Genomic DNA, 24603 nt, shown 5'->3' on the forward strand with positions numbered 1-24603 from the left:
CTTCCTCAGAGAAATATAAACAGGAAATGGGTACACTCGCCCACTAGCTTTGGTCCAGCTCAAAATTGAAACAGCACTAATCAAAAATCTCCAAAGCAGCAGGTTATTGGAAGCTGTTATTGTTTCTGAGATTTTTTATACAATAAAGAAGATTAAAAGTCAGATATTAAAACACAGGAAAGAAGTAGCATCCATTAAAGCTGGTCGATTGAGCATTTATGCCACAGGCTCTGTTAGTGATTGGTGTAACATATGTTTTGTTTTTTATTATTATTATTATTATTGAAGTTCCTGCCTTCACAACACTTAATTCATTATTTTGCCTAATGCTTTCCTGCCCATGCAGGATTAGGATTATCATTGATTAAATGTAAAAAATTAAATTAAATTAAAGTTGTGAAAAACAGACATTAGAGTCCAAAGTGGTGTCTTTAAGTGCTTAATGTAATTTATCAGCAGTCTTCAGTACAGTCGATTTATTATCAGACACAACAAACTTCGAAATTATTAAGACAATTTCACATTCCCTTTTAAAAAGTGATTAACAGATTCAACTAATGTTATCGCTCTAAAGCACTACAAATGTTGATCAGGGTAAATAAAACACTAGGGCTGCACAGTGAGGGCAGCTAAGCTTTAATCTTAACTTGAGGTTTTCATTGCTGTTAGACATGAGCATCCATCACTGTTAAAAAGGATATGACATAAATCAGTGTGTTATAAACTCTGTTCTAACCACAAATGAAGCTCTGACACAAGGAATGAAAAATAAAAACAGGTGGCCTCGCAGGAGAAAGCTGTTTTATTTATTTTTACAGTGACAGTGAGCATGTACAAGCTAACAATCATTCACTCTCAAGTCCTAACATCCACACTCAAACAGCTGTTTATGGGCAATGAGACACTCAGCCAGTGAAATGTGTTATACATGCACCACCTAGTGGACCAACATGTCCTCACTACAGCTGCTGCAAAGTGTTCAGGGCCACCTTAAAGCCAATTTCTAAATTAGTTTTACTGGCATTTACACACACACAAAGGTCAGTGATGCATCAAGAAGAGAAAAAGTGTCTATTTTCTACCTAAAAGAAAATAAATTGTTGAGAGCATGTTACACAGGCACGTCTTCTTGACAGCTTTTTTCTCTGCTTTCTCTTCTTAAAAAGAATAGAGGCAGTGAACATGAAACCACATAAAATCCCAAATCCATCCCCTGTAAGGGTAGCGAACATGGCAACTACTCAGTAGATGAAGCCATCAAGTTAACCTGATCAATTTCCCCAAAGAGATCAAAATATAGCAAACTGTTATTACATTTCTGCTTATTAACAGGTCAGCATGTAAACCTTTGGTGTGCAGACCAACAGTCAAAGTTAATGCTGACATTTGGTGCAGTGATCTGAAAGCCTTTTTTGTAACAGAAGTCAGAATCCAAATGTTTTGTGTCCACCTCAATTTACGTGTTTTTATCCTTCCTTACGAAACCTGAGCTATCAGCGTCTATATACAGTCCAAACTTTCTATTTGTCACATATTTTGATTGTGAACAGGCTTGTCACAGCTGCTCAAGCAAAAGTATCCATTTAAAGTCTCCCTTCCCACAAAAACCCAAGTACACAAGATTTCTGATTTTACTTCAACTGCACAATTTCGATGCTCATTATGCAATAATACTTCTTTTTGCTCTTTATATCCCAAAATGAAATTTTAACATTGCAAAGAATGCACACAAGCACTTCCGGGATGGGATATGATGACAAAGTAACTCAAACATCATGATTACAAACACACATTTGTAACGATCCAAAACTAACGCATCACAAATTATGGAGCAGGTGGCAAGTGTTAGGAGGCTGTCCACAAACCTCCAGATCAGCAGCTTTAGATGTTTTTATGTTGCTCACATTCATATCAGAATCTTTAAAACATGCAAAACATCTCAACAACTCCCAGCTTGATTCCCTTGGGTCACGTGTCACGTGTACCTATGAATGCACCCAGAAGGTTATTGATCAGGATAGCTTGCAGGTGTGAAAATGTATTTGCTGATCTATTGATTACTGGCATGTGTGTTCAGCAAACCCGGCTGCAATAAATAAAAGAATACACATAATTGTTTGTGACTTGGAGAACGAACCCAAGCAGCTGCAATCGCACACAGCCAAGCTGCAGGCCTCTTTAAATGTTACAAGTCTTAGATTCTCTCCAGCTGGACAGAGCTGCTGTTCCTCCTGGATGGAGAGTTGCACGGAGACTCAGGTAGGAAGCAGCTGTGTTTATTTTCAAGAGTCTACTTGGTGGCGGATTCCCCATCAGGCCTCATGCTGAAGGGCTCCAGGCGTTCACTCTCAGGCAGCATGTTGTTGAGGCGCTCCATCAGCGGCACCGTCTGGTCGATTCCCATCTGGATGCGTCTCAGGATCATGGACATCTCGTTGACCTTCTGGATCTGCTCGGCGTACTTGGCATACCGTTTCTGGCGTTCCTGCATTATACTGAACAAGGTTTCCACCGACATGTCCATCTGCAGAAAAACAGATAAGATAAGATAACCTTTATTAGTCCCACACGTGGGAAATTTGTTTTGTCACAGCAGGAAGTGGACAGTGCAAAAGTTATGAGGCAAAAATTAGAATACAATAAGAATAAATACAGTACACAACTGTACAGAATAGAATAAAATACTATATACAGTAGAATAAAATAAAATAAATATACAATAAGATAAAAATAGAATACAAATACTATATACAACTGAGTAAAAATAATAATATAAATAATATATATATAAATAATAATAATAATATAAAAATAATAATATAGAGTAAACAGAGGTGAAAAAAACCAAAATGTCCTTTTAATTTGATTATTTATTTATATTCTTTTCATTTTTCTTCTACGATATGTAACAATTTTAGATTGATAAGGAGGCCCAATTTTATTTTAATGCACAGACTTGTACATGTTTATTGTTTCTGTGAGCAGCTGTGTGCTTGCACTGAATTGTGGTTCAGCATTACTGTTTATCTATTCATTAAGAACATTCCACTGTGTCTTTAGTTAAAGGAGGTAATAAAGAAAGCACAGAGGCTCCTTTCCCGAGTATTTAGGGAATCTGTCCAGCTCTTAATACAGCTGCCCTGTGGACATTTGAGTCACTTCTCTCAGTTAGGAAACTTTCTAAGTAAAACAGACTATTCCCACCCACAACTGAGTTAATGGAGATTATATGGCTATAGGTCAAATCTGCAGAATGGCCTCATTCTCCTCACCTGGTCTTCTCCCTGACCTTTTCTTAGTGCTTTCTGTTTTACACCCTCCACACCTACCATTTAGCAAGTGCACACCCTGCAGACTTGTTCCATCTAACTGTATATTGTATATTTAATTGGGATATTTTGAGTTTATTTAAACATGTTTGTGGTCTTTGTGAGTGGCTCCATAGTGTAGTGGTTTACACATGCACCCAACAAGCAAGAGATAAACGGCTCAGTCCTGGGAGGAGACGGAAATCCCTTTGGTGCTGCGTCACAAAGAGAATCTGGAGTAAAAATCTGCCCTTGTAGAGAGAGCAGCCAGCCTGTGACAACAGCCAGCAGTGCTTATGGTACTGGTACAAAATATGTTTACATCCCATGTAGTTAATATAGTTATTTAAGGACTTAAAAACAGTCTTACCTCTTTGATCCTCTTTACAAGAGCATTCTGGTCGAAAGCCACAGCCTCAGCACACTGGTGTAGGTGGTCCTGGTACCGGATGCAGAGCTGCAGAACCTGAGCGGTGTCCAACCTTTCAAGACACACACTGCTGGGTGACGTCTGGCCGCTCAGCACTCCTGTGGAGAGAAAAGCCAAAAAATGACTTACTTGAACATGCAGGAACACGGTAACACTTGACAACAGTGTAACACTTGGTAATTACAGTAATTAGCAATGCACAGGATGTGACAGAGCTTTGCAGGCTGCTATTTCAGGAGTGTGCCTACACAGGAACTTTGGTTATCAGCCTTCTAACACAGTGCTAATAGGTTGCAGCGGCATTCAGCTCCACTACACAGAATTTTAAAATGAACTGATTGGAATCAAGATGAAAACTCAGCACATGTGAAAACTGAAAAGAAGGATGCCAGACAAAACATCTGAAGAGAGTAATGAAGGCGTACCTCAGGTGATCACAGAAATCCAAACACTGTTACACTGCCTTTACAGCTAATGTTGCAGTGCGAAGTTATTTAGTTTTCTATTTTTCAATCAAGCAAAAAATAAATAACTAAATAAAAACTGTGGTCACTATGCAGTCTATGTATTTCAGCTAACATGTACATTGCACCAAATTGGATTTGCTGCCACTTGATAAATGTAAAAATACAACATAGGTCATATATTGTGCTACGGATGCATTTAAATGCATATTCTGTTATTTACATCAATTATTTCCAGGACCCAGTGCACCAGCGTAGGGTCTGACAGTGAGTCCAAGGATTTTATTCCGATACCCAATGGGAGTGAGGTTGCTGTCACATGCACTCGGAGTGTACCTGCTCTCATCTTTTCACAGATGAGAGCAGGTACACTACGAGATGGACCTGCCAATTCGGGTATTTAATGGCCAACGGTGCCAAGCAGTAAGCACAGGGCCCGCTAGAACATGCTGGGCCCTCAGGCTACCATCATGAAGTATGTTTCGCATTGTTTTTTCAGAGACATTCACATCAGTGGCCTGCTGGAGGTTATTTTGCAGCTCTGGCAGTAATGATTGGTTATGGACCTTCTACAACCCTGTCCAGTTCTCCTAGAGTAAGAGTCTGTCTCCCGGAATCTCCTCCATGCTCTTGAGACTGTGCTGGGAAACACAGCAAACCCTCTGGCAAAGGCACGTATTGACGAACCAACGTGGAGGAGTTGGACCACCTGTGCAACCTCTATATCTATCTATATATCTTTAAGAGAGAGAAATTGTAACAAATATCAAATCAAATCAAATCACTTTTATTGTCACATCACATGTGCAGGTACATTGGTACAGCACATGTGAGTGAAATTCTTGTGTGCGAGCTTCACAAGCAACAGAGTTGTGCAAAAAACAATAATGTAAACAAGCAAAATACAAGAATGGCTACATCTGAAACTAATAAATATATGTACAATATATAATAGTATATGCATTTCTGGATGTGTATACTAAATATTTTTCTACGTGTGTGTGTGTGTGTGTGTGTGTGTGTGTGTGTGTGTGTGTGTACACATATTTTACAAATTAAATAGAGTAAACAATAAATAAAATATATAAAAATATTCAGAGTTGAGACATGTATCAAATATATCATTATAGTTCTTTAAACATACTTTGGGTCACCAAAAAGAACTAGATTAACTACAAAGGGGGCAGGGATAGCTCAGTAGGTAGAGTGGTGGCCCTATGATCGGAAGGTCAGGGGTTCGACTCCACTGAACGGCTACCCTGAGGTACCCCTGAGCAAGGTACCGTCCCTACACACTGCTCCCTGGGCGCTGCACTGGCGGCTGCCCGCTGCTTCACTGGGTGAATGGGTTAAATGCAGAGGAACTATTTCCCTATGGGGACTAACACGCACACTTTACTTTACACTTTACACATGTAGTAAAATTAAGGTAATTATAAACATACCATGTATTTACCAATATAAGTTAAGATATAAGAAACACAGAAATCACTTTTTTGGCACAACATCAGTCCTTGTAAATAGGAATGCAAAGATCTGGTACTGTATTTTTAATTCATTTAATTGAAATCGGTCCAAAACTGACTTGGGTATGGGACATGAGTCAATCTTGCCCTGTGTTTACTCCACCATGCAGCAGCACACCGGGTGGTATACTGCTTGTTTTAAACTCTGGCCATATTTAATATGAGCACCCGCCACTAAAACCCTATACCCAGATCCTCTTTTACAGTCTCTTAAAGTGCCAAACAAAAATCCGTGACAGCACTCCGGAGACTTAAACGTTACCTTTCAAAAGCGGCTGAAATGTAGGTATCTCCTGAAGCTTGATGACATCTGGGTCGTTGTGGATATTTCGCATTGACTGAGTCCCCTGAGCCACAACCACAATATCATCCATCTTTGCCTTCTGTTTTGCTGGAGATGGCACCACTGCAACGACAGAAATGTAATGAAAACCAAATCTGAAGCACAGCACATGTGGAATATGTGTAACTTTTAAAAAGCTCAGTACCCACACAATTTGACAGCAGGGCTTTCATTATTATATGTATACTACTAGTAGTGGTGCTACTACTGGAGGGTGAACGCAAATAGGATTTGTAATACCGATGACTGTTGGTGCAGGTGGCTTGACATATAATCCTAACCTCAGCTCGGTTTACTTTTCATTAAAACTAACCTTAACAGAGAAAACCACCACGGCAGACAGCCTTACCTGATGAGCTGTAATCGGAATGTTTGTGCTCCGCATCTCCGCTCTGTTCCGCTCCCATGGTGCTGACGTTAGGTTAGCAAACTAGCAGTTAGCTTCAGTTAACGTTTTCAAAAACTGGAGTTTCCTGCTAAAAACCAGTTTGTGCAGAGTTCATACGGTCTACAAACGGACCCTAAATAACTACTGGACCAAGTATGTAGGACCAGAGGAAGTAAAAGGGCTGTGGGCTCACCGGTTTAGGCTAGCTACTAATTGCCAGCTAGGATGTGTTACAAACGGGGTTACCGGAAGCTCGTTTGATAAATGAATCCCGAGCAAATGTTTTTCAATGTAGCGATTTAGCTCTGAATAATTAAGAAATATCTGCATGACAGCACAACAAAAATGCCTGTGAGCAGACTTCAATTCGAAACGAGGATACACTTCCGTAAATAGTGATCACGGGGTCTGCTTCTTAGCTGTAAAGTGCTCAATATTACCGCCCCCTACTGGTGGCCAGGTCGCATATACAGCCTTATTGTACGTATATTTATGTCTCTGCGTAAACAAGACTGTATCTCAACAAAAAATGTCAGTGGAGCCCCTACAAAGTGCTATTTTTTATTTCAAGTTATTTATTTTGTAGTTTACTGTGAATACTTTCAGATGCAAACAGCCATCACAGAAATAACTCAGCTACTCAGCTACAACCTTTACTTCCACCTCACTATTATTAAGATCTTTTTATAACCAGGTCTCATTGCTTTTCAAGCTATGCAGTATGGAGTCTTTAACACTTTGCTACTTTTTAATATCTACAGTAAATTGTATCTTAATGTTGAATCAGCAAGAATTTCAGTGAATCACAAAAATATAAAACACATTGCTGTGTTCTCAATTATATGGTAGCTGTGTGCATCCTAAATTCAATTTAGCACTAAAATTATGTTATGACTGTATCTATCCTGTGCATACATAATAAGTTATTTGCATATTAATGCGACAGATGGTCAGGAGGTTGATATCACAATATCTTCTACACTACATCTTATTAGCACAAATAATTTGTCTGCAGTAGACAAAATATCTGTCATGATCCTGGGTCTTTTGACCCAGCGTTTTAAGTTTTGAGTTTATTTTGTTCATTAGGTTATCTAAGTTCATTTGTTATTAGATTCCCCTTGTGTATCCAACCCCGTTAAGTCTCCCTTGTCCTTCATGTGCTTCATGTCTGTGTTTCTTATGTTGTCATGTTTGCGTTTCATTATGTTTCCCATTTTATTTTGAAAGAGGTCCTGTGTTCCTGCATTTTGTTTTACTCTTCCCCTGTGGCGTTATGTTCATGTTGTATCTACTGTGCCTTTCTGTTCCATGTTTCAGGTCCTTATGTTCTGTCTCCCCAGTCTGTTAAGTTTACATATCTTGAGTTCCGTCAGTGTGTTTCCTGTTTTACTTTCACAGTCTGTCCTATGTTAATGTTTCTAGTTTTGCTTCCCTTGCCTCGTCCTGCCTAATTACTCTCAGCTGTGCTCTCCTCCTGTGGCTCATTCCCCCTCGTTATCCCTCAGTGTATTTAAGTCCCATGTTTCTCTTTGTCAGTGTTGCGTCCTCCCTCATAGCTGTGTGATTTTTCCCTGTGGCTCATTGTGCTTTCGTTAGTTTAGTATTGTTTTTCGTGTCCCATGCCAGCAATAAAGCTGTGTTTTTTGAGTTTACTTTTTGTCTCTGTGAGTTTGCGTTTGGGTAATATCACCTTATGCACCTTCATGGGCTCTGTAATTTGTACATGGCAAATAATATAAAACAACGATATTATGCTTTTATCATAACTCAATCCACAATGGTACTGGGTAATGGGTAGTAAAGCAGAATTTGTTGCATTTAAATGGGAAACACTTTTTAAAAAAGGCTGAAAATATAACAGCAACACATCACACTTATTAAACTTAGTGGATTTAATGAACAGAGCATTTTCCAACTTCAGTGGTAACATTTACACCAATAACTTCAAAGTGCCTAATGGGAGAACAAGCACATAAACACAGTCCTTCAAAGGCTGTAATGTGTGGTTGCTACATTTTATGTGGTTGCTACATTTTATATGAAGGGTTTTTTCTTCTTCTTTCATTTTTCACCTCAGTTAAAAACTTTGCTTTGTAAGCAAATTAAAACACACAACCTTCTCATAAACATAACTTGAGGTCAAAATTTATCTGAAAAAAAAATATTCAGTGAATTGCAATTACTTTAAAGAACAAGAACGACTCTAAAACAGTCAAACATAAAGCTCATCATTTGATATCCAAGATAACTCCACTGCCTGCACATTTAGTCTGGACAGTTCCTCTGTGTAGTCAAAATAGAAGAACACTAAGAAACAACCACATCCATTAAACAATGCAACAGGCCACTAGACAAGAAGAAAACATAATGGCTTCATGCAGCTGATTCCTGCAAAGCTCAATCCTGCCTTTTGTCGGAGCTGGTCTCTTTGTCAGTCTGTTTCCCATTGTCATCTTCAACCAGAGGATAGGGACGCAGGTCTAGGGTCAGAACGCAGCTGAACATGCATTCATCAAACTGCCAAACACAAAAGAATAATGACTCTATTGCCTGGCATTGTAGGAATTTAAACTTCTTCACTAATTTTCATAATTAATGAAAGCTATGTTACATCTGAATAGACGCCCAGCAGAGCGTCTGCCTTGGAGAAAAATTCCTCCTTGAGAGAGATGATGATGATCTGCATGTTCTCCCTGGACTCCTCTCTGATGAAACTGGTCACCTGGAGACAGTGAATATTTGCACTTGATATATCGCCCACAAAAGTTTCCTTTCAGAATGCAGTAGGCAAAATGTATTTGGTAAATATACAAAAATAATATAATCTGAATAATAATACATGGTTCTCCTGCTGCAGTGCATCCCTTTCTATTAGAAGCCCCCAATCCAATCCCCCAATCCAACACCAGCTTATGTCACTGCTTCTTACAACTAAGAATAAGTTATTAGCATAATTATGTCCCATCCAAAGTGCAGGTCAAGCAGTTCTGCATTAAGGTGCTTCTGTGCCAAACTGAATAGTCCTTTAAATCTAGTCTTCAGTCTGACAGGCTACTATTCAAAGAGTACCAGTAGTGTGTATCTGTGGGTCAAGTTCCGTACCCACAACCACAATCATGGAGAAGATTGGTGACACTTTTTCCTGAGGTTGATCAATGGATATAATCAATATATTAATAGTTTCCAGCCAACTCCAAATCACGCCTAAACATGTAATATACACACTGGTCCACCGTGTCGATTTCACGTCTTGAAAGGCAAAGCGTGAAATAGACACGGTGGACTGGTGTGTCTATTACACGTTTTGCCGGGATACTGGGTTGTCCCAGTGGTGGATATTAATAGTGAATGTTTATGCAGCTTGACTCTTACCTTTCCAATGTTAGTGTTGTCCAGGGCTGCATCCACCTCATCCAAGATTAAGAAAGGAGCAGGCCGGAAGCTGAGAGAAGGAAACAGAACAGACACAGTATACTGGGAACGTGGGTCAGGAATATGGCATCACTTTGTGTCAGTCAACATAATCAAATACTGATCACTAGGGCTGCTCAAAAACCATAATCACATTATTTTGGTCAATAGTAGTTTATTATTTAACATGATTATTCTGCAGCTTAACAAGCGACATACATTTATTAAAATAAAAAAACAGGGTTTTCTTTGACCTTAAACTATAATTCACTGAAAAGAATACATTTAATATATGTAACACATTTTTCATGTATTCTACTATGGGGTGACTTCAGTGTTACCTGTGTATGGCGAATATGAAAGCAAGGGCTGCGATGGCTTTTTCTCCACCAGACAGGTTGTCCATGGACATGAAGCGTTTCCCTGGTGCTACACAGTTGTAGTTGATGCCACCCAAGTACGGCTCTTCTGGATTTTCTGCACTCAAAATGGCCTGGAGCACAAATCACAGACAGCCTAAATTTTTAATGAGGTTTTATTATTTAAGGTAACAGCTTCTAAAATGCTCAAGTTAACGAAAATTATGTCCAGTTTAGCTTGTGCTGGATCACATATATTCAACTGTACTAAATGCCCTTCATGAGGAAATCAGAGCAGGAGAGAAACTTTGATATATGCCAGTAGATATACAGTGGCTTGCAAAAGTATTCGGCCCTCTTGAACTTTTCCACATTTTGTCACATTACAGCCACAAACATGAATCAATTTTATTGGAATTCCACGTGAAAGACCAACACAAAGTGGTGCACACGTGAGAAGTGGAACGAAAATCATACATGATTCCAAACATTTTTTACAAATGAATAACTGCAAAGTGGGGTGTGCGTAATTATTCAGCCCCCAGAGTCAATACTTTGTAGAACCACCTTTTGCTGCAATTACAGCTGCCAGTCTTTTAGGGTTTGTCTCTACCAGCTTTGCACAGAGACTGAAATCTTTGCCCATTCTTCTTTGCAAACAGCTCCAGCTCAGTCAGATTAGATGGACAGCGTTTGTGAACAGCAGTTTTCAGATTTTGCCACAGGTTCTCGATTGGATTTAGATCTGGACTTTGACTGGGCCATTCTAACACATGGATATGTTTTGTTTTAAACCATTCCCTCGTTGCCCTGGCTTTATGTTTAGGGTCGTTGTCCTGCTGGAAGGTGAACCTCCGCCCCAGTCTCAAGTCTTTTGCAGACTCCAAGAGGTTTTCTTCCAATACTGCCCTGTATTTGGCTCCATCCATCTTCTCATCAACTCTGACCAGCCTCCCTGTCCCTGCTGAAGAGAAGCACCCCCAGAGCATGATGCTGCCACCACCATATTTGACAGTGGGGATGGTGTGTTCAGAGTGATGTGCAGTGTTAGTTTCCCGCCACACATAGCGTTTTGTATTTTGGCCAAAAAGTTCCATTTTGGTCTCATCTGACCAGAGCACCTTCTTCCACATGTTTGCTGTGTCCCCCACATGGCTTGTGACAAACTGCAAACAGGACTTCTTATGGTTTTCTGTTAACAATGGCTTTCTTCTTGCCACTCTTCCATAAAGGCCAACTTTGTGCAGTGCACGACTAATAGTTGTCCTATGGACAGATTCCCCCACCTGAGCTGTAGATCTCTGCAGCTCGTCCAGAGTCACCATGGGCCTCTTGGCTGCATTTTTGATCAGCGCTCTCCTTGTTCGGCCTGTGAGTTTAGGTGGACGGCCTTGTCTTGGTAGGTTCACAGTTGTGCCATACTCCTTCCATTTCTGAATGATTGCTTGAACAGTGCTCCGTGGGATGTTCAAAGCTTGGGAAATCTTTTTGTAGCCTAAGCCTGCTTTAAATTTCTCAATAACTTTATCCCTGACCTGTCTGGTGTCTAAATCCAATCGAGAATCTGTAGCAAGATCTGAAAACTGCTGTTCACAAACACTGTCCATCTAATCTGACTGAGCTGGAGCTGTTTTGCCAAGAAGAATGGGCAAGGATTTCAGTCTCTAAATGTGCAACGCTGGTAGAGACAGACCCTAAAAGACTGGCAGCTGTAATTGCAGCAAAAGGTGGTTCTACAAAGTATTGACTCTGGGGGCTGAATAATTACGCACACCCCACTTTTCAGTTATTTATTTGTAAAAAATGTTTGGAAACATGTATGATTTTCGTTCCACTTCTCACGTGTACACCACTTTGTGTTGGTCTTTCAAGTGGAATTCCAATAAAATTGATTCATGTTTGTGGCTGTAATGTGACAAAATGTGGAAAAGTTCAAGAGGGCCGAATACTTTTGCAAGCCACTGTATTCTTATATATACTGTTTCCTGTATACAGTGTAATGTATAGTAAATCATCACTGAAGACTTATATACAACATAATACATATTCAATATGAATATATACAAAATTCACTGTTTTTGTTCCGCATACGGAGAAGTAATTAAAGACATTTTACAAACATAACGTTGAAGGAGAAAAGAACAACGAAAATGTAAAAATTGAAGAAAAAACATCAAAGTGAGGTTTGTCTGTCTCACCTGGGCGCTGTTGTTCCTGCAAATTCTTTTATAGACCTGATCGATTATGACAGACACGTGCTCAAAACACTGACTGAAGAGGTGCAGGCGCTGGGATCTGACTTGCTGAAACTCCTGATTACACTTCCTGGCTGCTTTAGTGCTGGCTTCAAAGGCTGAGTGACAGAAAGAGGAAGCTTAATCATCAGTCCAGGTGCTTCACTTAACACACTATAACATGCAAAATGCACCCGTGGGAATAAATGAATTTCAACATGAAAAATCTGTCTGCTTAGACAGAAGCAGTCCTCTGTTCATTAATTAATCAAATAAACAGTTTGAATATCTTATGAAAACAATGTAAACGTATAGATAAACTGGTTCTGCTGATTGTAGAAATACACCAATCAGATATCACATTATGAGCACTTGTGTAATATTGTGTTGTTCTCCCTCCTTCTGCATGCAATGCAGCCCTAACCTGTCGAGGAATGAACTCCACTTGACCCCTGAAGTTGTGCAGTTGTATCTGCCACCAAGATGCGACCAAGAATCCTGACACCTTAAGGTTTTCAGCAATCACTGTTCCTTCTTTTGATAAATGCTGACCACTACAGACGGGGAGGTTTGGAAATGCTCTGACCCAGTCGTCTGGCCATCACAATTGCTAAACTCGCTCAAATCTTTACACTTGTCCATTTTCCCTGCTTGTAACACGTCAGCTTTGAGGACAAAATGTTCACTGCTCCCATTAAATAATCAGTTTTATTCAGTTCACCTGTCAGTGGTCATAATGTTATGCCTGATGGGTTTATATTGCACCAGCTGTTTCAGTTTGAGGTGAAAAACTCAACAGATTCATACAAATACCTTCCTTCACTCCCTGTAACTTGTCCTTCACCTCCCTCATTTTGTCCAGTGCTTTCAGGTTAGGGGCAGTGGTGCGCTGCAGCGCTGCCTCTATGGAGGAAACTGACTCCCTCAGGTTCTCCAGGGAGGCCTCTACTTCCTGCTCAGCCTGCAAATTCTGACCATACACAATGGGTGATACTTGCTGGTTCTATAACCAAAGAACACCAATAGAGAATAAGTATGCTGCCCTGTTTTTCACCTTGAGCTCTGTCTCCAGCTCAGAGTAGTCAATGACTAGTCGTGCCTCTCTCTCATAGATGTCCATGGTGGCTGTAGTGCTTTCAGAATCTGTGTCCAGCTGCATAGACCGGACAAATCAATGATCATCTATACCAACACTACAGTACTTTAAACCTTTCTTTCAAATTAAAATTTGAGCTGAATTTGATAAACAGTCCAGGACAGGAATGATCAGTCAAGTCAGAGTAGATACCAAACATCTCTGTGTCCTACCTGCACCTCGCTGATTTCATTCAGGCTCCCTGACAACAGGCTGATGGGCAGGTTCTGGATTTTGCAGGCCAGCAACAAGTTGTGTCTAGTCAAGCGCTTTTGCTCTATAGCCGTCTCTGTTGTCATCACCTCTCGCTGAAGCTTCGCCAAATCCCTATTTGGCAAAATAAAAAGAAATAAAGTCAGAGAACAGAGTCCATGACAAAACATGATACACAAGTCAAGTTTTGACATGGACTTATATGGTAACTCATGTCATTAGGTTGCTTAGGAAGAAGGGAACGTTTTGGGAGTGATGGTGGAGAGAAAACAGCCAATTATAACACATTATTGTTACTGGAAACAAAGCTCAAAGAAACTCATTTCATGTATATTACTGATGGAAAAAATTACTTAAATGCATCAAAAACAGAATATTTTTTTAAATAACAGAAATAAAGGCATATCAGCAACTGTAGTGGGTTAGATGCAACTTTTCTGCTACCTAACAAACGGGAAACCTCACAGCAACACAACAATCAATACAATCAGCAGTGGTGCAAATGGTGACAGTAATAACTGCACAAAATGTCAAAAACAGTGGCACTAGAAGCATTGCAGAGATGTTACCTGTTCATCTCTTGAAGGACTTGAGTTTTTTGATCCAGCTCAGCCTTGGCAGCAGCCACCTCACTTTTCTTAGCTAAAAGCTTGTTCTTGTGCTCAAGTAGCTTATTCTGACCTTCCTCAACCACTGCCAACAACTTTTGCTCTTCCTGGAAGGGAAAACGAGCGCTTGGTTGAAAAATCTGCAAAAATCGAACTTAAGATCCACAAAGGCAACAGCCAGAAATAACCAGAAGTAACCAGCACTGTTGCCTCATAGCCAGAAGGTCCTGATATCAAGTTCACCATCACCCCGGGGCTAATCTGTGTGGAGTTTGCATGTTCTCCCTGTGTTTGCGTAAGTTCTCTCCGGGTACTCTGGCTTTATCCCACAATCCAAAGACATGTAATTAGTGGGGTTAGGTTAATTGGTAACTCTGAATGTTGAGTGTGTAGGGTTGTCTGTTTGTATGTGTAAGCCCTGTGGCAGACTGGTGACCTTTTCAGGGTGTAACCTGCCTCTCGCCCTAAGACAGCTGGGAAACCCCCCCCCCAAGGATAAGAAGGGGAGAATGGGATGGATGGAAAATATATTGCTATGAATGTTTGTCATGTGCTTTATAACAACATAAAAAACTGAGACTTACCTTTCTCTGCTCAGTCATAAATTTCTCTTCCTTACTGATGGTGTCCTCCAGTTTTTGGACCTTCTTTCTCTGTTGCTCAAGCTGTTTTTGTTCATATTCAATGCATGTATTTAAGCGGGCATGTTGACTCTCAAACTCCAGCCTGAGTTGTTTATCATAAAAACCCATTAAAGATTTGGCTTTTAAAGTTCGTCATGTGACACAGAAAATACTGGTGTGTGACTGAAGTACCGTTTCTTATCAAGCTCTGTCTGCTGTTTCAAGCGCTCCTGCTCAAACTGTCTGATGCTGTCCACTCCGATCTCAGCGCAGAAGTCAGAAAACACCAAGTTTTCTATCTAAATACAGAGAATAGAGAGGATCCATACAACATCCGATATGTGCAAGTGTAACCAGCCACAAGACAAACTCTGTATTTGGAAACCCACCATTCTAGCAGACCGTTAATAAAGTTACTCACTGAACACTTCAAATTCCATTTTGCTTTTGTAAAAGTCTAAATCACTTTACAGTGTTAAGAATTAAATGGGCCAACATTCATGAAGCCAGCACAAAACACTGCAAAAGTTATAAGTTCTGTCAATTGTTAGGATTTACTGATTAAAAATACTGAAAAACTGAAAATTCAGAGACAAAGAAATTTCTCCAACAATGAATTCACTTGCAACAGAAGTTCAACGGCAAACATTTCAATCTAAGTCATGATATGTTGAGAGCAGCACCTGGTCAAGCTTGTCTCTGATCTCCTTAATCTTTGCCTCTTTTGTCTTCACACTCTCCATCTGCATCTGAATCTGAGAGTCCAGGTTTGCCAATTCACTCTCCAGACAAGAAATGTCCTGAAAACATATGACAGAGTAAATACCAAGAAACTGTAAGCTCAGATGATTTCAACACCTGTGTGAAAAACACTTTTGCGCCCTATTAAGTCTCTAAACTTAGAATGATTGTGGCAGTCCAGAACATTTTATATCAGATCATACCGCTTGGCATTTAGGGATATTTTTCTTCTGAAGGTTTTCCAAGTCATTTTTGGAGTATTTGAGCCGGGTTTGAGCACCCTGAGCCTGTGCAACGATCTGTTTCAGGTCCAGCTCTTTTCTCTTCAGCCTCATCAAATCCTGTTACATAACCAAAACACAACTTGATTCCTGTGCATAAAATACAGCGTGTATAAACCAAAACAACAACAAAAAATACAACAATTTATTATATTTCAGAGTTCTAAATTCCTTTTCTTTGCACTAACACATGCTCACAGATTTCAAACACATAGTGAGAGGAGTGCCTACTTGTTAAGCTGGTAGTTTAGTATATTTATCAGTTCTCCTGGTTGTAATAGAATAATCCTTTATTCCCCCACAAGACAAAATTTGGTTGTATCAGCAACCAAATGTAATATCCCAGTGACTACTGAAATTATCATCTATCTTTAAATATTTAATTGCTCTGTTCTCTGGTTTTCATGTCCCAGTCCTAAAACATCTCTGCATGCTTGAAAAACGTCTGCAAAGGATATCAGAGTAGATTATTATTGCTGTGTTCACAGCTCCTCCAGCTAGCGTTCCCTCAATTAACATGTATTATAAGAATTGAGACATCCTTCAAATAATGGACTGAGACGTCAAAGGGAAGAGGACAAAGGAGGAGGAGAGGAGGCAGAAAACAGAGAATAAGGAGAGCACTTAGTGTGACTCACGCGTAACTCAGTGGTCAGCTGGGTCTTGCGCTCCTTCAGCTGCAACACGTCCTTCTCTTCCCAGCAGCGAGCTTTAGTTCGCAGGTTGCTGGAGCCTCCGGAGATTACGCCTGACTTTTCAAACATTGTCCCTTCAAGAGACACTGTCTAGAGTAGACGTGACAGATTAAATTTTTTTATGGTTCCGTCTCAAATTAGTGGATCTCAAAAGAGGAAAGTTTACCTTAAAGCGTTCCTGTCCATCAAAGGCCATACTCCTGGCTTCTTTGACTGTTTCACACACAAGAGTGTTACCACAGACAAACTGCACCACTTTCCTCAGCTGGGTAGCAACTGTGGTAGCAATAACCTGCACAACATCCACCACCATCTTGGCACCAGGCATCTCCCTCAGTCGCTCGTTCAGTGGACTCAGCTGTGCACACAGAAGTGATGTTAGGAACGACAAATTTATACTACTTGGTCTACTTGAACTACACCATTATTTCTCAGGGCCTTTTATAAGGTTTTCCATTTTTAACAAACCCAAAAAGTCAAGCTATGATTTAGAAAGCACAGCTTGATTTTTCCCTTACAATCAAGTTGTCGATGGGAAGAAACGTCTCGCGTCCCCTCCGCTCCTCCTTGATGAAAGCGATACATTCGCAGGCTACTTTCTCTGATGCTACGACGATTGCATTCATGTAGCGGCCAAACACCTTAGTGACAGCCAGCTGGTACTTCTTATGGATAGGGCTGCACAGGTCGGACAGACGGCCATACTGAAACAGCACGTGTCACAAATTAGTTAAGAAAATTGTACAGGCAGTGCTAGTGTTAAGAAGAACAAGGTACGTTAGGTGTTATGTCCCGAACCACAGTTTTGGGGAATTGCTGCAGCCTCACTATTTACTGCTTCTCACCACAGTTTCCGGGTAGAGTCTGCGGAGCTTTTCTAGCAGCTCTTTGTGCTGCAGCTGCCTTTTGTTCTCCTGTTTGTCCAAACAGGCATTCCCCAACTCCTCCATCACCTGATTCAGCTCCTGGTTCACCTCCTTAGTACGCTGGTGGCCCCGCTGCAGCTCTGCACTAAGGCTCTCCTCCTGCTGCCGGTACTCCTCAAGGGATGACCTGAGGCATACAGTGCTTTCAAAACAACATATATATATCTAACGACCAACTATACAACATATATTAACACCTCGCTGAGAGTGAAAAAAAAAAGAACAAAAACAGCACAACTTCCTTTTAGCGTTTAGTGGTTGAGCTAAACACAACATACTTGCAGGTCTTGGTGTACTCCTCTAGCTTCTCTGCTCTGCATGTCAAATCTTCCAGCTGTGTTTGGTTGTACTTGATAGCGTTCTGTGATGTGAAACAGAGGTAAGATTAGACTGAACAGCTATTTTATTGATTTAAATATATCAATGCTACAAAAAGAACTGTGTCATAGAAAGTACCTCAACTTCCTTCTTTCTGCGCTCATCAAAGGCTATCTTTACCCAGTCTGCTTTCACCTCCCAGTGAAGCTTCTCTGCCTGCTGGCTGAGGACAGCCCCCTGCTTCAAGGCAAGCTCCTTCAGCTCTTTGTATCGCTCTGACTGTAGCATAAAAAAAAAATAATAATCATAACAGAGTCCCTATATAACTATAACTTTTAAATGTTACTTCACCAGCCGGGCCCACATCCTCATTTTAGGTTTGACAGCATTTTTAGTAGATAAGGGCAGAAGACTTGAACATGAATTGAGGCTGCCGTTTGGGGAAGTGAGTCACCGCCAGTGCTGTACTAATGAGAAGTGAAAGAATTGAAAAAGGGAGGATGGGTCATGAAAACGAGAACAACAGCTTGTAGAGCCGGGGGTCATATATAGATCGAGAACCGGAAGGGGCATGCTGGGAGGTATAGTCCCGCTCCTAAAATTCAGATAATTTATCTCCAGTTATTGTTTCTTTTAAGGCATGGTGTAGTGAAAAGTACCCGACACTTCAAACAAAAATTAGCAGGAATGAAATCTAACAGACCTGATCCATGTCGAGCTCAATGTCTCTTCCACGGGCAGCTCCCTGTTCCTGGACCTGCTTCTCATAGTTCCTCCAGGACCTCTTAAGTTGAGAAATCTCCTGCTGATGCTCTTCCAGCTCCTGCTCTTTGGTTGAAAACATCCTCTGACTCTTCTTCAGGGCATCACGGAGATCCTCAGCCTTCTTTACGTGATGAGACGTGTTCACTTTCGCTTTTATGTATTGGGACCGAGACTGGGACAGGATTTGCTCCTGTGTGCTGTGTGAAAGAATGTTTCCAGTTTACTTAATTTAATAACAGATTTTTAATTATATCTGAGTTGATTTGGATTAAAAAGGTGTCACCAGTGGCTTTCCTGTAAATGAAAACAAAATTAGTGAAATGAAAATATAATGCATCCATTTATAGACCTTCAAATTTGAAGCCATATACGAAAACTAACACACCAGATCTCTTTGTCAATGTGTTGCTGCTCTCTTGTGAGCCGTCCGTGTTCTTTCTTTTGAGTTTTGACTGTCTGCTCCCCAATCAGCAGTTTACTGTTCATTGCAGCTGCAGCCTCCTGTCTCTTCTTCAGGGTGTCACTAAGAGCACTGATCCCCTGCTCATTATGGTAGAGCTCAGCGAGGCTCAGCTGCAGGCGGCTTTGGTGAAGTTCATCCAACAGTGCCTGGTATTTCTGTGCCTGGAAATATGAGCAAAGATGAATAACGGCAACTCACTGTCATTCTGACGCAAAGGCCCGCGGAACATCACTAACCCTCTCATATATCGGATCGAAAAAACTGTTTATTGGCAACTATTCTCAGAAACATGGAGGTAGAGATTCTATCAACCATACCTGACTGTATTCATGGGGCCAGAGCAGGCTGGGTAAGGTTAAATGTGGATTTGGTAAGACTGTAGGGCCGTTCGATATATCGATATATATCGGTTGACGATATGAAAACGTCTATCGTTTCATTTTATGCTATCGTTTGTTTCGTGGTGTCGCAAAATAAACCGTTTACAGCAACATTTTTTCATCGTTTTGATGGTCACTGTAGAATTTCTTAAACTTCTATCTTTCTCTTATATTTAATATAACCACACTACGGAAGGACAAGCGACTGTTTTTATGCGTTGTCGTTGTTTATTTTCCACATAAACCTTTCACAATAAAGCTGATGATCCTTTTGAGATTTTTCAAAATAAATTGAATCACATGAAATAGTATGTAGAGTGTTTACAGACGAGAAGCTAAAAAGAACCGTCAGGTGCTAAAAAAAATAAACCTTAGAACAGGCTTTTCCCCGCAGCACACCGTGTAATACGTACACTCAAAGAAAATTGCGGCCGTTTCAACTTATTTAACACTCGACTCCAGGTACACAACGCCCAGCTGAAAACACTTCACGCAAGTCAAGTTGCCCGAGATTCACAGAATTTACAGAAGATGTAACATTTTTGTGATATATATTGTTGTCGGGACGATAAATGTCTTATATCGGGATATGAGATTTTGGTCATATCACACAGCACTACAAGACTGTAATTCACATTGGGAGTGATGACACACTGCATCAATCCAAGGTCACTAAAATTAGTCGGTGTGTAATTCTGCTAAATCATTGCCATACTCTGTAGTTTTCTCTAGTGACATCTTGAGCTCTATGCTCTCCTTATAACTGCCTTCTGAGTGGTGTCTAAATATGGGCTTCATGGATAATTGGAGAAATTTTGGGTAAAACCTGGTCATGTTAAATGGAGTGATTCAACAATTAGCTTTACTCCTCATTGTAATGTTGGCTTGGTAATGGTGACTATGAAGATGTTTCCAACGCAAATGAATTCACACAGGTAATACCAGGGAAAACGTGAATTTGCAAGGATGTGAACACCCCATTAGATCTCACAAGTTTAGACTGGGAGAGGAAAACTGTTCTTCAACATCATTTGAGACTTTTGGGGTGTTTGTGTTTGTGACATTATAATCTATCTGCTGTCAGGCACACTTATGCCATTTGTAGGCGCATGTATCTAGAGACTCCACATTTGGGGATGTAGAAGCATGACAGAATAGAGAAAAATAATTTCTTGGTATGCTACCTCTATTTTTTCCTGAGACACCTGTTTCCTCTCGACAGTAGCAGATTTCTTCTTGTTAAAGTGAAACTGAGTGTCTTCTTTGGCCTTCAGCAGGGCCTCTTTCTTCTTGTTGTATTCTGCAGCATATTCTTTGGACTGACTGATCGATTCCAGCATCTTGGTTCTCTCCTTTGGGTCCTTCAAAGCTATGGACTCCACTGCCCCCTGGTGAGAAGCAAGCGGAGTACAATCTTTGTAAGACATCTCTTACCAACAGTGCCAGTTAAAAAAAACTCTCACATTTAGTTATTTATTAACAATTAGATGCAAATGGCCTGGTGAGCTTGCTTTTATGCAATGTCTACACATATCTACACATTCAGCATTCAGATAAGGATTCAATCCTTGTCTGAGTGTCACTGTGGATGAACAGCTTGTGCCATTCAGGGTTAGGTTCAAATTTCTACAGTACATGCCAAACAAGCCCATTAAGTATAGCCTAATGATCTTCTGGGTTTATGATGCATGCATCCCCTGTGCAATACTTGGAATGGTTTACAAACAGGGGAAGAAGGTAAGAAGAATCTGAGGGGAAAACATTGTCCAGCACTTGTGCAGTAAATTGCGAAATACAAGAGACAACATCACCACAGATAACTGTTTCTCCAGTGTGCCTCTTCCACAGTGTCTGCTGCAGACACTATTGTGGGGACTCTACAATAGAACGAGGCAGACATCCTTCCTAAGATGAAGGTTTCCGAGTCCAGGGAGGTTTACAGCACAGAGTTTACACTCAAACCTTTGCATGGTCAGCTACATCACCAAGAAAGGAATAGCTGTATGGCTATGAGTCCTCAGCATGATGATCACAACAAAATGGTGGATGAAAATACCAGAAAGAGGAAAAACATAATTTATCACATTCTACAACAAGCCCAAAGGAGGTGTAGATACCAGTGCCTACACCTTTTTCATGGCTCAGCACCCTGAATTAAAGAACGGCATCACCACAGCATGGCAGGCCTTCCTCACTGAGCTCTCAAAGGAGCTTGTCACACCACATATGAGAAGTCAACTGGAAAGTTGCCCCCAACTGCAAACCCCGATCACTGAAGCAATGGGAAGGTGTGGGTGACAAAAGCCACAACTGAGCCACAGAAAAAAAGCAGACCCACTTATGGAAGAGTGTAGGGTCCAGTCTCTCGTGCATCTAAGGATTAATGCAAGGGTTAATGTGACAGTTTACTGTTAGCAATCTTCTATGTTTGAGTAAGTATTTTTAGCGTGTTATATTTGACTGGTTATGTGTTAATTAACTTCTTATTGTTTGTAAATCACTGACCCTAATCCCTGCACCACAAAATATGCCATTATATGGTAAATACAAACACTTTGGGGCATATTTTTCAGTTTGTTGTACAATACTGCAGTCACCACAGCTATAATGTGAAAACTGACAAAAAAAAACACTACAGCAAACAAATCTGGCAAAGTTAATTTTTTTCATGTTGACTTTCAGTAAATCAGTGAAGTGCAAGGCTCTGGCACTTTACCTGGAACACCAGACAGTTTTGAGCTTTAGTCAAAATGCCAATCTTCTCAAGCTCCTCCACATACTTGGCAAAAGTGACACGTAGGCCATTAATGTGATACTCAGAGGAGTCCCCTGAAAAATACAACAGATATCAAATGAAAATGATTGGATTAAAAACTGTATCCTAAGGTAAAACATGAATCAGCCTTGGGTGCCAAAAACCTGATTACTTCTAAAAATCAAACAAAACACTTAACCTCCATAAATCACACAAGGAAAATTATCAACAGCCACAAATACAATTTTTTTGTATTTTTAGGAAAAAAATCGAATCATTCCTGTCTTAATGGTTCTTTAAGTTACATGTGAGAATAAAGTATAAATAATAATAAAATCATATCCAAATTATTGCTCATTATACCAAATTATGAAAAATGTAACCACTGTGAATCACAACTAAAGGAACACTTGGGATAATAAGTATTAGGTAAGATCACTAATCATGCTATGCTGGTGTATAATAGTTATAACTGTGTACTTTGTGTATGCTTATTATCTGATCATTGCCAGTACATGATAATAAAGGTGGTTGCTGCTTTATTAGCATTTTCCATATAAATCTGGCTTCTTTATGAGTCAGCACCCAGCTGTCAGTTTATATTATCTTTTTTTCTTAGATGATTCTCTTATCCTAGATAAATATTGAATGTTATTAATGTGGTAAACTTATATTAAAGGACCATCATTATATATGAAAACATGCATAAACAAATATACACATTATTCGCTATAATTTTAATTTACGTTTTACAGTTGTTATTTTTGGCCTTGCATATGCAATATGTAAGTAAGAAAAAACTTGGCAGAGTCTACTGACCTGTAATGATCCTACAAAAGACCGTCTCTTCCTCTTTATCACTGCAGTACCTCATGGCCACCCTGGCAGTGTTGGAGACGGGCTTACCAACGTGAGCTCCATGGATCAGGTCTTTCAAGTGCTTGACTCGGAGAGAAGAAACCCGCTCACCCATGACAAAGCTTAGGGCATCCATCACATTAGATTTACCTAGTATGATTTAAAATCATTGACATAAAGTTTTCAATATGAATTTATTTTAAATAACCCAGCTCTGGTAGGACGACCATACAGCTAGCCTGACTTTTTAGGCAAAGTCTGTTAACATAACAGGCGGGATTTAGAGGTTGTTTAACTATTTTCTGTATTCCTTACATGAAAAATATAATTTCTAAGTAGATGATGTAGTTCTTAGGACTACATCATCTACTTAGAAATTGTATCTTTACTTAGCAAACCAAAAAGAAAGAAAGATATACTCCGCAGGCTAGCCGCTAGCTTAACAATTATTTACCATTAGCTAGCTAGCTAGAACACGTCACCAATAAAAACTTTACTTACCTGAGCCATTTGTGCCAATTATGCAATTAAATCGCAAGAATGGCCCAATAATTTGTTTTCCTCTCCATGACTTAAAGTTTTCAATATCTAGTTGTTTTAAATAACCCATCTTTGTAAGTGAACCCTGAAGCTAATCTTAGTGTCTGAGGCCAGGCCCTCTAATGTGGCAGACAGGACGTGGAGAGGCGGGAAACTACTGTCTGCGTTTCCTCACATTAAAAATATAATTTCTAGTTTCTAGTTTTAAACTGAGTCAGCCGCTGATCTGTTGTTGTTTGTTTGTTTTTGTTTTTTTCATTTTGTTTCACATGTACTTATATATGCTTTATTATTACAAAGGGCTACTAAAAGTATGAAAAAAATAAGAGGCAGGTGTGGGGGGAAATTCAAAAGATTTTCTACATTAAAATGCAAAATTTGTGAGGGAAAACTATCAAATGTATAAGGAAAAAATGGCAAATCTTCAAGATGAAAGTTGCAAATTTATAAGAAAAAAGTAGGAAATTTGAAGTAAGGAAAGTTACAAATTTTAGAGTAAAAAATGGCAAGATTTACTAGAAATTTTACAAGACATTTCTAAGAAAATCCTCTCTGGAAAACCACCCAAGCACTTAACACTATAATCCCTATACCATAAGGCTTCAGTTTATCATTTATTGTGGTCCATGTGCCAAACAGCTAAAGATTAATTTTATAATCTGTCAGTTGTTCCTCGCTGTACCAAAAATCCCATTTCAATAGCACAAAGGTGTAACCAGCGAGCATCTGTTCATACTGTAGTAGTTTTTGATACACAATACACAAGAGTTGGGCGTTCGCCTTGTAATCAGAAGGTTGCCGGTTCGAGTCCCGGCTTGGACAGTCTCGGTCGTTGT

General features: G+C 40.0%; 2 protein-coding genes across 2 annotated transcripts; both read right to left on the reverse strand.

The window, feature by feature from the left end:
- Nucleotides 1-790: 790 nt before the first annotated feature.
- borcs5 (BLOC-1 related complex subunit 5) lies at nt 791-6833 on the reverse strand. Its single transcript, XM_085357739.1, has 4 exons — nt 6421-6833; nt 5991-6134; nt 3679-3836; nt 791-2524 (listed from the first exon to the last, which is right to left on the reverse strand). The coding sequence occupies exons 1-4, from the start codon at nt 6476-6478 to the stop codon at nt 2291-2293; spliced, it is 594 nt and encodes a 197-aa protein (XP_085213865.1). The 5' UTR covers nt 6479-6833; the 3' UTR covers nt 791-2290.
- A 2026-nt stretch (nt 6834-8859) lies between these two features.
- Nucleotides 8860-23837, reverse strand: smc1b (structural maintenance of chromosomes 1B). The gene is made up of 25 exons (XM_085357740.1): nt 23729-23837; nt 23189-23377; nt 22331-22443; nt 20799-21002; nt 19157-19395; nt 18710-18968; nt 18145-18285; nt 17967-18049; nt 17608-17815; nt 17281-17466; nt 16929-17120; nt 16706-16852; nt 15990-16127; nt 15729-15845; nt 15238-15344; nt 15007-15148; nt 14384-14529; nt 13775-13928; nt 13521-13619; nt 13280-13436; nt 12431-12585; nt 10215-10366; nt 9835-9904; nt 9074-9184; nt 8860-8979 (listed from the first exon to the last, which is right to left on the reverse strand). Exons 1-25 carry the CDS (start codon nt 23835-23837, stop codon nt 8860-8862), a joined length of 3738 nt encoding a protein of 1245 aa, XP_085213866.1.
- Between the last annotated feature and the right edge of the window lie 766 nt (nt 23838-24603).

The sequence above is a fragment of the Diplotaxodon limnothrissa genome, linkage group LG7, assembly GCF_057381915.1.
Source record: "Diplotaxodon limnothrissa isolate DT_005_m linkage group LG7, D_limnothrissa_male_GT1.1, whole genome shotgun sequence".
NCBI classification, from domain to species: Eukaryota; Metazoa; Chordata; class Actinopteri; order Cichliformes; family Cichlidae; genus Diplotaxodon; species Diplotaxodon limnothrissa.

Coding starts and splice junctions, on each gene's coding strand:
- borcs5 (XM_085357739.1), bottom strand. CDS start 6,478: ATGGGAGCGGAACAGAGCGGAGATGCGGAGCACAAACATTCCGATTAC. Junction 6,135..6,420: donor TTCCGATTACAGCTCATCAG/GTAAGGCTGTCT, acceptor CTGTCGTTGCAG/TGGTGCCATCTCCAGCAAAA. Junction 3,837..5,990: donor ATTTCAGCCGCTTTTGAAAG/GTAACGTTTAAG, acceptor TTCTCTCCACAG/GAGTGCTGAGCGGCCAGACG.
- smc1b (XM_085357740.1), bottom strand. CDS start 23,837: ATGGGTTATTTAAAACAACTAGATATTGAAAACTTTAAGTCATGGAGA. Junction 15,149..15,237: donor ACAGAGCTTGATAAGAAACG/GTACTTCAGTCA, acceptor TAAACAACTCAG/GCTGGAGTTTGAGAGTCAAC. Junction 9,185..9,834: donor ACAACACTAACATTGGAAAG/GTAAGAGTCAAG, acceptor CACTGTCTCCAG/GTGACCAGTTTCATCAGAGA.